We start from the raw sequence: 15547 nt of genomic DNA on the forward strand, positions 1-15547 counted from the left end.
AATCCAGAGCCTTTCTTCTTTCCTGTGTTTAGAATGGATTGGATTACCCTAAATAAATAGGTTCAGAGCTTAACCATATGGAGCCAATGATCAAACTGAGACCAAGGCCATCTTTAAATGATGCAGCCCACTAAACATAAGTGTCCAAACCTTGGAGTGCTGCTAAAATACTCATTGTAAATATCCTCAGATTTGAGCGCTAGATAGAATGTCTATGGGTACGCTGTCATCTTTATTTGTTATTGATACATGAGCTTATATCTGTCTAGAATCTTCATACATAATTTTAGGATTTAAAATATATAGTTAGAAAAATCAGATTAAAAACAATATAATATCAACATTTTCTGATATAGGTGACAAAAGGTACAAACAAGATCAAAGCTGCATCATTCTGAATAATTAATGTTTATATATGAGCAAACAAACTGCTGGCACTTTTTTCAAGGCATGACTGAATGTATATTTAATTCTCTATTTGTTCCTAGCTATAAACACTGTATAAATCTATGTCCTATTGTTGTAATAAATAAATTGTTTATATCATATAGAGTATGCATATTTTATATACTATATGCATATATACAAATGTACAAAATCTGTACTGACATACGTACGTACTAACGTTATTGTAAGTCCCCAATTCTCATTCAAAGTCTATGGGGGCCTGATGGGTTCAGAACAATTTGGGGTTTAGACTGTTAGTATAATCTAAGTACCATTTATTACTAGTTGCACTAGAGGAAATGCATAAGACAGAGTAAAAACAGATTCAGAGTTAAATAAACTGTCCAAAGACTTCACATTGATTTAAGTGAGATAAGATTTTTAACTCTTAATTTCCTTAAGGATACTGCTTTCCAAATTCAATTTCAGAAATTTCTGATTTGAGATTATATACTTATAATGATGAAATTTGGTGGTAAAGATTAAAAGATTCCTCCCTTTGATTCTTTTTCAGCTATCTGTATTTTCTAAACAAATGTATGCTACAGTGAGCATATAAAAGGATTAAAGAAAGACAGATGAAAGTACAAAGGAGAATACCCATAACCACCTGTTCTTGGGTGAATTAAACATGTATAAGGCTCAGCAAAAGCCCAATGTCAAGGATTGTTGGAAAGAAAAGCTAAAACATGGTGCTAAGTCACAGGCATGGGACAGACAATGTGGGATCACTAGCACAGATTCATGTTAGAAACTATCACCATCTGAAGTCACCACATCACAAAAGAACACAAAGCCATCAACCAATCTACAACCTAGTTAGTAAGATTTTGGATAGTGAAGGATAGCATCAATTTGCAGAGCAAATCAGATCCAAAATTCAAACCCCAAACAAGTAATATTGGAGAGATTAAAGTCTATTCTTTTGTTGAAATTCATGAGTAACAGTGGGGGAGAACTTCCAGTCACAGAAAGGAGAGGCAGGCATTTCAGCTCATAATATTTCTCAGGTAGCTAGATCTATCTGTGATGATATATTATTTATGATTTAATAAAGATTTCCTGAAGTATCAGACTACAAAGCCAGTCACACTAGTTGGCCATAGAAGCTGGGCATTGTTGGCACAGGACTCAGGAGACAGAGGCAGATGGATCTCTGTGAGTCCAAGGCCACCCAGGGCTACAGTCTAAAAGAGAATTAGAATTCATGCTTTTAATCCCAGATGTAGAGGGGTATATAAAAGACAGGTGTTTACCATGTGTATGAATGAACTTTGGGAGCCCATTCCAAATAGAGGGATGCTCTCTCAGCCTGGACATATGGGTCCTGCCTAGGTCTTGCCCTAGATGAAATGACAGACACTGGAGATCCCCCCAAGGAGGGCCTCACCCTCCCTGGGGAATGATGTGGGGATTGGGTAGGGGGCTAGAGGGCTGGGTGGAAGGACAAGGGAGGAGGAGTGGGAGAGGGAGCTGGGATTGACATGTGAAGCCTTCATGTTTCTAATTTAAATAAAAACATATATTGAGGGGAAAAAAGACAGGAGCCCAGTGTCTCTGAGATTTAGTCTCCAGCCATGTTGAGGAGAGGCAGCAGTCTGAGGCTTAGAGAAGATCTTGTGGAAACAGGATCAGCCCTTTCAGTCTGAGGTAGAGCTAAGAGCTAGTGCCTTGAATGTTTTGCTTCTCTGATCTTCAGCTTGAAGTTTGAATCCCAATATCAGTCTCTGAGTTTCTATTTTCATGTTATACCTTTCAACAGTTATTCTCTTTCTTCTCAATGTTAGTCAACAACAAACTCTGATAGATTGTTTTGATGAGCTTCTGTCTACATAAAAATGAATATGTTGAAGCAATGTAACATAGAATACAGACACTAGAGACAAAGAATAAATTGACCTCACTTTCTAGTCCTGTCACTGACAGTGGAGACTAACATTGAGATGAATTCATGGATGGTCTTTGTGTCAAATGCTTCTCCCAACAGAAGCCATCAGCACTGTTTTATCTATTAATTTTAGCATCGAATCAGGAAATATCTCTAACTAGGGAATTATCTAATTATTGAATCCAAAGTTTTGATTAAGAGAACTCCTGTTTTCAAAATATGAAGGAATCCTGATACTTACTACATATCCATTATTTTTAAGTAATACGGAAATAGTAACCACCACAGCAACAATAATAGCTCCTCTATGTATAAGTGACCTCATGCTGGATCATCTGTATTTTACATTTATCTATAAATACCTAATCCTTATAATGCTTGTATAAAATTAATAGTTATAAAGTTAGTGTCTATTCAATATTCCTATTTCTACTGGAAGGAAGTGACCTGCAGTAAACAAAATGCTGTTGCCTGATGCTATTCTTTCTGATGAAGGAAATAACAGTTAACTAATGAGGGATGGCAGAAGAGGGCACTGAGGAGGCTCAACTTATTCTCCCTTTCCATTCCAGCTTCCTTTTGCAGAGGAGGTTGTTGGTTTCTAGGAGACATATGGCCAGTGTTGACCTTCAAGTTGACAGGATCTAGAATAACTTGGGAGAATGGTCCCTGGGTATGCCTGTGGGCGATTATCTTGGAACACCTATCTTCCAAGTGGACAAAACCATTACCTGAGCAGGGATTCTGAAGAGCTGACCTGACAAGGGTTAGCTCTTGAATCCCAGGCTGATGACTGGGAATCCAGCATGGGACTGATCAAGACCCCCTGAATGTGGGTGTCAGTGAGGAGGCCTAGGTAACCTATTGAGCCTTGGGCAGTAGATCAGTAGATATCCCAGGTATACAAATGGACTTTGACTCCCATTCAACAATGTGAGATGCACTCTCACCCTGAACTCTTGTGGGAGGGTCTAGGCCCTGCCCTGGATGAAATGACAGATTATGGACACCCCCATGGAGGGCCTCACCATCCCTGGGGCAATGACGGGATAATGGGGGGAGGGGGGAGGGCACAGGAGGAGGGGAGGAAAACGGAGAGGGACCCGGAACTGTCTTGTGAAGCAACTTTGTTTCTAATTTAAATTTAAATTTAAAAATAAATAATAAAAATAAAAAATGGAGGAAACAATCTAACCAGTATTGCATTTATCTCTCTCTACTTTTTGATTGCAGAAGCCATGTGACCAGCTCTTTCAGGCTGTAGCTATTGTGATTTCCCTGCCATTTGAGCATAATCTGGAGCAGTGAATCAAAGTAATTTATTTCTTCTTTTAGTTGCTTTTGTCAGAGTATTTTATCACAGTAACAGGGAATGAAACTAAGATACAAGCACACTGGTATTATTTATTGCCAAGGACAAAAGGCTTTTCCTATAGTGAGAGTCCAGTGTTTCTACTGCAGTTAGTTACTATCTGGGTACTATTTTGTTCAAGTACATATTCTATTTTAAGCTTACAACTGTAGGTTCGGATAACATCTGCTCCAAAATATCTTGTTTTCTATTTGATTTCTGCATTTATCTCAACTGATTCTGAAGCAAACATTCGATGAATGTGTGTTATTGATCTACTCCAGTCCCAACAGTCAGTCTCCTGTACCATACCAGTAGGAGACATAGAAGCTTAGAAGGCTTAAGCAAGTTCTTTGTAATCATATTTGGATGTGAAACCAAGGTTCCAGAACCCATGTACATAGTCACCATTTTCACTATGGTCTTTTTAGTACTCAGCCTCCCCAGAAGTCCTGTGTTCATCATCACTATATTCTCTCAGATTAGGAAAAAGAAAGACACAGGACAATATTTTTAGTCACTGAGATCAATGAATGGAAGGAATCTCAGAGCCCTGACTCTGGAGTAATGTATTTTCAACACCACATAATTTGATCTAGTTTCTATAATTGCATCCTCTAGAAGAAAGTCACAGTCCAGGAAGGTGGGAACTACTGTATCTACTTAGTGAGTGAACTATAGGCAGTAGTTTATTATTGAGTAAGGCAACTATACCAAAGTTTAACAAATGTCCTTGTGCTATTGGACAAGAGTAGTAAGATGAAATCGCTTTTGTCTACCCCAAATGCGCCATACTCACTTAGGAAAAGATTCTCTTGCTTCATTTTTGACTATTTCATAATATATCCAATGAACTGTGATTATATTCATCCTCCTTACCTTCTGTTATCCTTCTTCCTTTCCCTATAAAACCCATCTTACCACCTTAGTACCACATTTAGAGAAAATGAAATCTATTCCTCTCTAGCAACCTGATTTATTAGCTTCTCCAAGAAAAGCTGGGCCATTATAGGCTCCCCTTCTATCCATGATGGATGCTGGTGGTCCCAGCCTCATGCAGGTACCCATAGCTGTTTTGTGTCCATGGTGGCAATTGCTGTGTCATATTTAAGTGGCACTGTTTCATGACACTCTTCCTCACCTTCCAGCCCTAAAATTCTTTCCAATTTTCACTTTTGCTCAGCCATCAGATGTAAGTTTTATTTACTTACAGCTGCTACCCATGCATACATAATACTGAGCAATTAGGTCAAAGTGGCTGCCTACTTGTCCCTGAACAGTAATACTTTAGTAACACTGTAAATATTCATTGGATATGTTATTTTGTTGTCCAAAACGATCAGTATGAGACATATACCTTCTGATGAGTTGCATTAATTGCTTACCTGGAAAGGAAAAGTAGATTCTCCAGCATTTGCAAGGAGATCAACCTTTGCTTGGCTCCACTGAGTTTCAGGGATCCCAGTCACTTCACTCTGCTTTAGCAAACTGCCATTTAATGATGTTCTTGTGAAAACAGAGAGACGGGAGTGCTCAGATAAATGATACCAAAACAGAAGCTGTAGAGAAAAGTTTGGAATTACATGTTTATTCCTTTAAGTATCTGGAGTAGTTTGCCAATAATTTAAAATAGCAGACCATCAATAGGATGGCAGATGTTGTAACTAGATTGCCCTGACATTCAGTCTTAAATGGGATGTCTCTGTCAAATACCTCCCTTCAGGGCTCAGGAAACCCTGAAGGAAAAAATGTAAGAACCACAGGAGATGGAGAAAACCAAGAAAACATGGCTTTTAAATCAGCACAATCAAAGTACATATAAACTCACTGAGACTGAAGCAGCCTGCTCAGGGCTTGCATAGGTCTGCACCAGATGGGGTCTTAGAGTTAACAGAAGTGGGCATATGCCGCAGCCCTAACCCAGAAGCTATCTCTGACTGATAACCACCTGTAGAAGAAAGTTAATTTTCTCCAAGGGAGTCTTACTACGGAAATGAACTACTCTTAAGGGTAGGCTACATTTCCAGCAGTAGATTGCCAATAGAAAACAAACTGAACCTCTTTGGAGGTTCCTCATCTTATAATGTTGTCTCAGGGCTTCTTTTTTGTTTAGTCTTATATTTATTTTTACTTTGCTATATTTTATTTGTGGATTTCTCTCTATTTTTACCCTTCAGGTGCTTTGGGTGTATATTATAGCTCCCCAGTTTAATGTTTTTATGGAATTCTAGAGTGTATGGATGAATAGGTCTCTGGGCACATATCTGTTTAATTTTTTGTGCCTTTTCCCTATTGTTGGTTTGTTTTGTCCTATTCCAATGTGTTAGTTTTGTTTAATCATATTATATTATATTTTCTATTTTTATCCCATAGAAGCATGTTTGTTTTTTTAATGAGAAAGAAAAAGTGGGGTGGATCTGGATAGGAGGTGAGGGGAATGTGGAGGAACTGTGAAGAGTAGAGGGTAAGCCATAATCAAGATACATTATATGAGAAAAAATAGTTTCAATAAAAGAAAAGAGAAAACAACAGGCCAGAATGATGACTTTGAGGATAAAGACTCTTGCTGCTGTCAAAACTTATGTTCAATATCCATGACCAACTCATGTAAGTTGTTCTGTGTCCTTTAGACATCCACATACATGCCCTCTAAGTACATATAATAATTTCTTTTAAAAGTAAAATTATAATGCCCCAACATACTACAATAATAAAGATGACTGTTTCTTCTGTCCTTAAAATATGCAATTACACAAAATATTAATTACTTTCATTGAACCTTTTATATTTCTCCCCAGTGGAAAAAATATTTGGGCATGAGTGTAAGCGGTTATTTTTAACATTTATCAAAATTGTATCAATAAGTTGAATAAAAATGTGCCCTCAAAATAAGTTTGAGAATATGTCTTTGCCAGCACAGTCATGGATCCGCCAACTCTTCTCCCAGAGAAGTTTCATTGGTCCCTACCCTACAGCTTCTCATAAGTCTGGGTTGTACAAATCATGATTCAAAGTTACAGTACTGGGAGTAATTATGCATGCTATTTTTATTAAAACCCAAAACCAGTAAATGCTTTCTCTGAATATTTGTTTTTTCAATACAGCAAAATTATAACAAATAAGTTCATTAATTTTTCTATTATGATATTATTGATGAAAAGAATGCTGATGGGATATTGCTCATCAATAATTTAAGGCACAAAAATATTCTTTAGGAGGTTAGAAAATTTTAATTATTTTACTCTTTAGTTAGTGATGACAGCATCTAAGGAGCTGGAGGCTTAACTATGTACTGAAGAGAATAAAGGAATTTCTCTGTTTGCTCCTAACATCAGTAGCTCTAAAAAGGAATCAGAACTCAACTGTTCTACCAGTACTTATGAGGCACTTTCTCAGGACCTGGTACTGTATAAGGAAAAGATTAAGCCTTTCAGTCTGGGAATGATTCATTCTGCATAATATTTTTTCAAAACTTCCACAAAATGAACTTTAGATGCATAGTGATTTTTCATCATTTCCATTAACATATACAGAGCTCTAAAGCTGTAGAGACATCTTAAAGAAAAATGAAACATTTGAAGAGGGAGTTTTTTGCTGGAAAGAAAAGATGTGTTTTAAATATTCTTTTTTGTTCTTCAGTTCAAGATACTAACCACTCTGTGTCTCAATTTGTCATTATTTTCCTGTGTAGATGTGATGGCCACAACCTGATCAAAACATCCTTTCTGATTGTCCATTTCATCTTAGATTTTGTTGCCATGCTTACCTAAGTTCAGACCTTGACAGGTAAATTGGAAATGTAAAGCCAAAGGGATGCATTTAATTAAATATTATGGAAAGTGAGGACTTGTTCCTCAATGGCAATTAAATTTTAGATCCCTGCTGTAAGTCTCACCATGTTCCCAGCTTGTGAATATGCATAAGAGAGCCTGGTGGTGTAGGAGACGCTCATACCCCATCAGTATTTTGAGATGTCAATCTGTCACTCAGCTCTTCACTACTGTGAAGTCATTTTAATAGTTACTAAACATAAATGCTAAGGAGATCCATATTCAACAGCAAAGGAGCTTACAGGTTATATTTAAGAGAATTTTCAAAAAAAATTAAAAAAGAGAATTTTCATTGTAGAGACTTAAATTCGTAAGCTTACTACAGACCAAGCAAGCTTTTGAAGTTTCTTCAAATTTAGTACTGTTTAGGGAGAAATCATAGAACAAAACTTAAAACAGGTGAGATTTCAAATAGATACTCAAGAAGGGTGAAACCCCAAGGCTCTCAAACTGGTATACACTCAATGGTAAACCACTATGCTTAAACTAAAAATCATGAGGCATCTCTTAAATTCCTTGCAGACCCATTACAGTGATTTGTGTAGAGTAGGTATTCCATTAACACACTGAAGGAGAAAGGGGGAATACATGGACTGTATAGGGTTTTAGTTTCTGTAAACATTTAGAGAGAAAGAGGAGACAATAGAAAGGGAGAGGTAATAAGCAAGGAGGAGGGAAAGAAAGAATCTGTATCAGATAATGCATAATACCTTGGAAGTCCTTAGGAATCTAGATATTCCATGAGAGTGGAGGAAAATGAGGAAAACTGGTATAATAACAAAGGTAAAGCAGGGTGTAGATGTTTAAACATAAATTAAAACACAGAAAAGAGAAAATGTAAGTGTCTCAGTGATACTCAGTGTCCTAAGAGCTCAGGAGCTACAAGGGTCAACATTGTAGGATATCATTTTGAACAGAGTGCAGAGAGTGCTTAAAATTATACCATTATAGATGGTCCGAATACATTATTAAAACAAAAACCTATTTCTTTTACATTTGGTTTTCACTTAGGTATATTTTTTATGGAGTATATCTATTCAAGGCTGAGTTAGTGTATTCGAGAGACCTTCATATGATAACAAAAGCTCCCAAAGAGAAGAGTATTAGTGGAGACTTGTAATCAGAGCAGTTAAGACACTGATACATAGAAACAGTAATTTTGAGGCCAGCTTACACTACTTTGAGAGCCTTTTAAAAACACCCTATGCAACAATTCCTTAACTGAAAATTTAAATTCAGTTTATTTTATTCTCTATAATTGTATTGTAGTATTTATTTTAATATAGATGTGAAGTTAGGTACTATAGAAAATACCTTTTATCCTAGCAATCCGGAAGCAGGAAGATCAAGAGTGAGGTCTAAGTCAGGCTGGCTACATAAGACAATGTTTCCAAACAAGGAGAGGGAATGGAAAGATGGCTCAGGAGTTAATAATACTGTGTGCCCTTCCAGAGGACCCAGGTTTGATTACCAGCACCCAAATGACAGTTCACAAACATCTGTAATTTCAGTCCTAGGGTGTCTGTTGCCTTCTTTTGGCCTCTTTGAGAATTAGGCAGATATATGATACAGAGATATATACATGTAGGCAAACTACATACATACATACATACATACATATATCTTAATGCATAAAATTGTATAGACAAATAAACATACAATCACACAGACATATGCTATTTAGTACAAAGGGGAAGCTCCTTTTCAGGTGACTAACACCCATAAGCCAGTAAGCTAGATCTAGTGACTCTGCTGCTTAAGTCTATAAAAAAACACCCTAATACCTTACTTAGAATTAAAAGTCATTTCCTCCATCTCTTTGCTTTCTTTTTCATTCAGTTTTGATCTATCTTCATTCAAAAACTTGCCTCAACTCTTTATCTCTTTCCTCATATCTCTTACAGTCTTTGCCCCCAGGTCTTTCTGTGTTGATTTGCATGAAAATATTCCCCATGGGCTGCAGCATTTGAATACTTGGTGGACAGTTAGTGGTGCTGCTTGGGTGTAGCATCCCAGGAGGAAGCGGTCACTGGGAGTGGGTCTTGAGAGTTTAAGGCCTCATGCCACTACCTGTTTGCTCTCTCTGCTTCATGCTTGTGCCTAAAAAGATGTGAATTTCCTGGTGCAGCTGCCATGACTACTGCTTGTTGCCATGCTTCTCCTCCATGATGTGCTCTTATCCTCTGGAACCATAAGCCCAAATGAACTCTTTCTTCTGTAAGTTGCCTTGGTGTATCATTTTATCCCTGCAATAGGAAAGTAACTGAAATACTTCCCTGTCTCAGAACTCCCTAGCATGGTCAACTTGTTCTTTCTTGGGTATATTCCCTCCCCCTCAGCAACATCTGCATTTCTTGTTTCCCATCAGACTCTTTATCTGGTTTGTTTCTGTTCTTGTCACACTTGCTACATATTTTAGGATCTAGAATAAGAACATCTATAATGACAAGGATAACAACTAACATTTAAGGATAGAAACTAAAATGAAGATACTGGTGGGTCCTAACAGTACAACCCAGGAATATGTACTCTGGAAAGGGTTATTCCATACTTATACATGTACACACCCCTCCCCATGCCATGGTGGTTGTATGGGTCTTGGTGTAATTATATTTATTCTTAGTATTTATTCCCTGAACAGGCTTAAGTGGAAGTTTATCATCACCAGTAGATCAGAACCTCTTTTATCCACTGAAATCTCTAAGTAATATGACCATGTACTTACTCAACCCTTTCTCCATGGACTAGCCTCAGTTGGAATACACCAGAAAATGAACACTGCAACCATGGGTGAAAGTAAACATGTGAGAACATCTTTACTGACACACCCCAGAAGCACTTTTTTATGAACGTTCTTTGATATGTGTTCATCACCTTACATTTGAGGAAACTCCAGTGAGTGTGAGTTTTGTAATAATTACTATATCATACTCATCCTCATGTACACTGAATCACTATCCATATTAGGTACAGTTTGTATATGGAGAATATTTCCTCCTTTATGTTTAAGAATTTTTATTCTAAGCTAGTAGCACATTTTGTTATGCAGTAGTCAAACTCTAGGAGGTGGAGCCTAGAGCAGAGAAATTATGTCACTGGTGATAGGTTCTTAAACATTCTGCTTCCTGTCCACCACAGTTGAGGGTCTGTTCAGCAACTCAGCCACACTTTTGCCCTTAATTCTGGCTGAAGAGCACAAGGTCAGGCATTCATGGCACTGAACTCTTTGAAACCATGAGTTAAAAGAAATAATTAAGCCCTTTGATCCTTTAAGTTGCTTTTGTCAGATCTTTTGTTACAGTGCTAAGAAAAGTAGCTAATATAGTGTCCCTGAACAACCTCACATGTTAAGGCAATCATGCCTTTAGCTTGCTGCTATTAAAGTCCAGCCTCAAGAACTGTGATTATCACATAGTGACCATTTACATACTGAATCACAGGGTTATTTTAGCTATGAGTTCTGAGGATAGAAGAACTACTTTGAAGTTTTTTATTTTGTTTACATCTTTGATCCAAAAGCACATATATGTCTCTTTGTATTGGCTGACAAACCTAGGTTCAAATATGAAGAGTCTGCTCCTTTGGAACTTTAGTGTAAAAGCAACCCTCCTTCATGTCTACCTTTGGCCTGGTTTTCTAATGTATATTTTTTGAAAGAGAACATTGTGAGTGATGTTCAAACAAAGCCACATTTAAATAATTGGAGAATAGTTGGAGAATCAATTAAAAACACTGAAGGCTCAAGGTTCACATTATCAAACTTTCTGTATTTAATAGCAAAATCCTAAAAGGAAAACATTGTGGGTTTTCTGCAGCAATAAATGTGAACTCAGAAAATATTAATGTTCACATTAATCTCCTTCATATTTCATATTTCCCAGCTAATTGTAACCAGTAACTACATTTCAACATCGATGAGAAATGATGGCCTCTGGTCTGCAGGTGTTATGTTTGTCCTATCTCCTATTTGGAGGAAAAGTGCCAAGTTTCCAAAGTGGCCGAAGTGACTTTTGAAGCTTCTAAATTAAAGTCCACACTGTGAACAATGACAAGCTGCAGGAACAATGTGCATGTTGGCACCATGTGTTGCCTATACATAAAGTACAAGGTAATTCATACAAAATGACCCTAAATTGTGCTATTAGAACAGGTGGCTCAGAAGAAAGCTCATGTTCCTTTAAAGTTTTTTCAAAAAACAGCCTTAATGGTATCAGCCTGATATGACTGTGTGAGGGAAAATATCACATCATTTCATAAGATGGAGGCTTTAATCATATCAAAGTGCCCAACTTGGGTGATTTTATTGCTTTTCCGCATTATTTTATAATGAAGAACATTTGTTCCATAAACAGAACTATTATCAATATGTTCTGAATCAGAGAATCAGCCAGATTCTCCAATTACCTAAGAATATAGGAATTTGGTTTTGTTGCTTACTCTGTAACTTTTATGAAGGCACCATATATTAGCCTACACATATAAACAAAGACATTTTATACACTAGGAAAAAGCCTTTGAGTGAGAGCATTAACTATTTGTGTCTCTGGCCACAAATGGCCTCCCTGGCAATCTACTACTAGTTTCTAGGCTAGAATGTGCTATCACACAGCCTAAACTCCTCTCCATCTCAAAGATGGGTAAAACTGAAGTTGATGCATACAAAAAAGAATACCAAATACTTCTGCAAGTCTACAGTAGGTCTTTGAAGTACTTTCATTTTCTATTTAAATGGGGAGCCATTAACTCAGTATCTGAAGCCACTGGGGATAGATAAAGCCTTAGCTCTGAGGTCAATATTAACCATCAAGAATGATGTTCATGTGAGATCTATCTGCAAAATAGCCACAACAAAGCTACACATTTTACCAAAAACACAGAAACATTTCCTTAACAGGAATTGATGAAAATCTGGCATCCCAATGGATAACAATTAATGGTCATCAACAAGAATACAGTGATGAAAACTGCAGGACATCTTCAAAAATACCACAGAGAGAGAGAGAGAGAGAGAGAGAGAGAGAGAGAGAGAGAGAGAGAGAGAGAGAGAGAGAGAGAGAGAGAGAGAGAGAGAGAGAGAGAGAGAGCTCTAGACACTGCTGGGTTTTTCAGTGATAGTGAATCCTAAGGATGTCATGCTTTCTTAACACCTGTTTCCAAACATAAAATAAAGGCAAAATTAAAACATCCCATTCCTTTTCCCTTGATGAGTTTTATGTCTATAACTTAGTGCATGACCTTGAATTAAAGTTAGGTTTGCTTCTAAAGTACTTTTTAAGTGTGGAGAATTGCTCCTGGGGTTTCTAAAAAAATCTATATCATTCTATTACATAGGGTTTAATTAAAATGAAGAAAAGATATAAACATGTTGAGGGCATTTGGATAAGTTAGAAATGGAGGGAAGATAAGCAGTGACTTTAATTTTCATTCCCACAAAGATATTGGGGGAGGGAGTCAAAAAATAAAACAGCAGCAACAAAAGACAATCTGTTGAGAGCTTCGGGCACTTAAACTCAGACCTATACCAAACTGAAAACATAATTAGATTTATACCTCTGGATGATAAGCAATTCATCATCAAGGATGTCTGAGTAAATGGCTACAACCCTATATTTAGTGGCATGAATTTATTGTGTGCTTCAATATTGATCTGTTCATTATTTTCTGATCTGTAAAGACTTAAAAATGAACTGCAATCTAGAGACTTAAAGGCATGTTCAACCTTTGCAAAGGATGGAAAATAAAAAAGTTGAACAGACACTTCTGATATAAGAGTTAGATGTTATAGAAAGCCAGAAGCCTGTTTAGTATGTACCTATTGTATTAGTTACCTTTCTCATTGCCATGCCCAAACACATGATAAATGCAGCTTAAGTTCAGAAAGAGTTCATTTTGATACATGGTTTCAGGTTATCATGTATCATGATAGGGATGTCATACAATGTACACAGCCTGTTTAGGATCAGATCCACTCCATGTGAGCAGCTTTTCTTAAAGGATATCCCATGATACTAGTATGCTCAAGATCTGGGGTTCTCCTTTTCAACTTAGGGTTTGCTTTCCTGGATCCATGCAACAGCCTTTCCTTCCCTACAGGGACTATAACTGTTGCATGATGAAGGGGTGTGTGGTACCTGAGTACATTGCTTGTGCAGTGAGGAAACAGAGAAAGACGTGGCTTGTCTTGCTTTCACCTTGGTGTTCTTTCAGAAGTCTGTTCCTTCAGGATAGGGCCTCCCACATTTGAATTGGGTCTCCCCCGTTTCAATTAAGCCTTTCTGAAAACACTATTACAGCTGTATCCTAAACTGCCTTTCCATGCTACCTTTTAATCCTACCAAGCTGACTATGAAGATTAACCCTGACAACTACTGTGTGCCAAATACAGGGCATTGCTTAATTAAAGTTTCATCCTTATGGCCACGCGAAGGAAATACACTAGTGCTTATTATCTCAGTAGAGACACTGTCTCCAAAGTCGTGGTCAAACAATTTGTATCCCAGTTAGAAGTGGCAAACCAGAGGTTTCAATTGCTGCCCAAGTATGCTTTCTTCTCTGTTGTGCTGAAATGGAATGAAAATTTTACTGCTTGTTGTGTGTTTTGCAGCATTAACAACCTCTCTGACTCACTGAAAATACAATTTCAACAAATGTATTTTTTTCTGCATATATTACTTCTTTCTCACTATTTTAGCTTTCTCTCAACAGGCACTTACTTAACTGATTTTGTTCTACTCAATTTACACTCTGGAGCAAAACAAGTAGTAAATTAGGCAAAGTACTTTATTCACTTTAGGTTATTGAAAGGTCCATGTGAAAAGAATGTAAAATAATGAAAGCTACAGCAGGCCCTGTAAGAGAACAGTGTAGGTGATGGCTTGTAGAGCCTTTCCAAAGGATGGAGCATTTCATAAAGAAGCAGCTCCAATAAACCTCTTAAAGCATCATGAAAATGATGAGAAAATGCATCAGGCATTTGCTATCAATGCAATCTGAGTTCTGTAACTGCAGAACAGTCAAGGGAGGCTCAGAAGAGCTGGTTACCTGGCATGGAGTAGAGGCGGTAAGTGATTTGGTAAGGATAGGACTTCCGAGCCTAGCCACCCCAGTAGATTGCTGTGGTGCAAAATAAATAAATGATCCTGGAAGAAGAAACAGAAACAAATGCAAAGTGAGCTGCCAGTTCTGGTGGACACTTAGCACTTTACCACCTCGGCCTTCCTCAACTGGAACTCAGGTAAAGAAAATCACATTTTCCCTTATTCACCACCAGGCCCTGTAAATAACCAGAGAATTTCATACGGATGACACTAAATATCTTAAATAAAATTTAACTGATAAGGTACAAGCTCTGAATCCAAATTAACTAAACAAACATTTTTATTGCTTTAACTCCTGTGACAGAGTTTGAAATCAAATTAAATGAAGCTTCCAAGTTTACAATTAGATATTCAACATGCCCTTAGGAAATTCTCTTGGGAGTTCAGTTTCTAAGTCTCTTCAAAATGTACTGAAGGAGATGCAAGCATGCAATGAGTCTGGTTCCTCTTGGGGCTTACATGTTTGACATTGTTGTCTGTGCCGGAGGGGATGAGAGCTTAATTAAAGATCTAATCTGAACATTAGCAAAATAACTGCTTTTAGATTTTAACTGACATGGACATGCTCACACCAAAGGCGCAAGGGGATAGCATCTTTTAGCAGCTTGGAAAATCACACAGTCTGAGCTGCATGAGGGAGAGCTTCCTTGAATATTGAAAACTCACAAGGAAACCTATGCTAAACAATGTCAGTGTCTAATCCTGCCCTCTGATAATCACAAAGTGACAGGCAGAATATACCACAAGCAGTCTCTAGGCAACTTAGAAAGCCAACTGTTTTGACTTGGAAAACACCTCATTCACACAGTGGTTTTCCTGGATTCGGATCAATGCTGATGATACTAAAAAAGGGGGAGTTCATAATCAAAATGTACTGTTTTATAGACTCCTGCACATATTTATGAAAGTGTTCCCCTCACAGCACTTTTGCAAA

The 15547-nt window shown here is 37.4% G+C and overlaps 1 protein-coding gene across 1 annotated transcript in view; it reads right to left on the reverse strand.

Annotated features, from left to right (window-relative positions):
- Positions 1-15547, reverse strand: part of Malrd1 (MAM and LDL receptor class A domain containing 1) — a 637041-nt gene that overhangs the window by 497414 nt on the left and 124080 nt on the right. The window contains exons 12-13 of the mRNA XM_040755448.1: positions 14558-14655; positions 5072-5245 (exon numbers count right to left, since the gene is read on the reverse strand). Coding sequence (XP_040611382.1) covers positions 5072-5245; positions 14558-14655 — 272 coding nt within the window. The remainder of the gene's footprint in view (positions 1-5071; positions 5246-14557; positions 14656-15547) is intronic.

Source organism: Mesocricetus auratus, unplaced genomic scaffold, assembly GCF_017639785.1.
Source record: "Mesocricetus auratus isolate SY011 unplaced genomic scaffold, BCM_Maur_2.0 Super-Scaffold_100013, whole genome shotgun sequence".
NCBI lineage: Eukaryota > Metazoa > Chordata > Mammalia > Rodentia > Cricetidae > Mesocricetus > Mesocricetus auratus.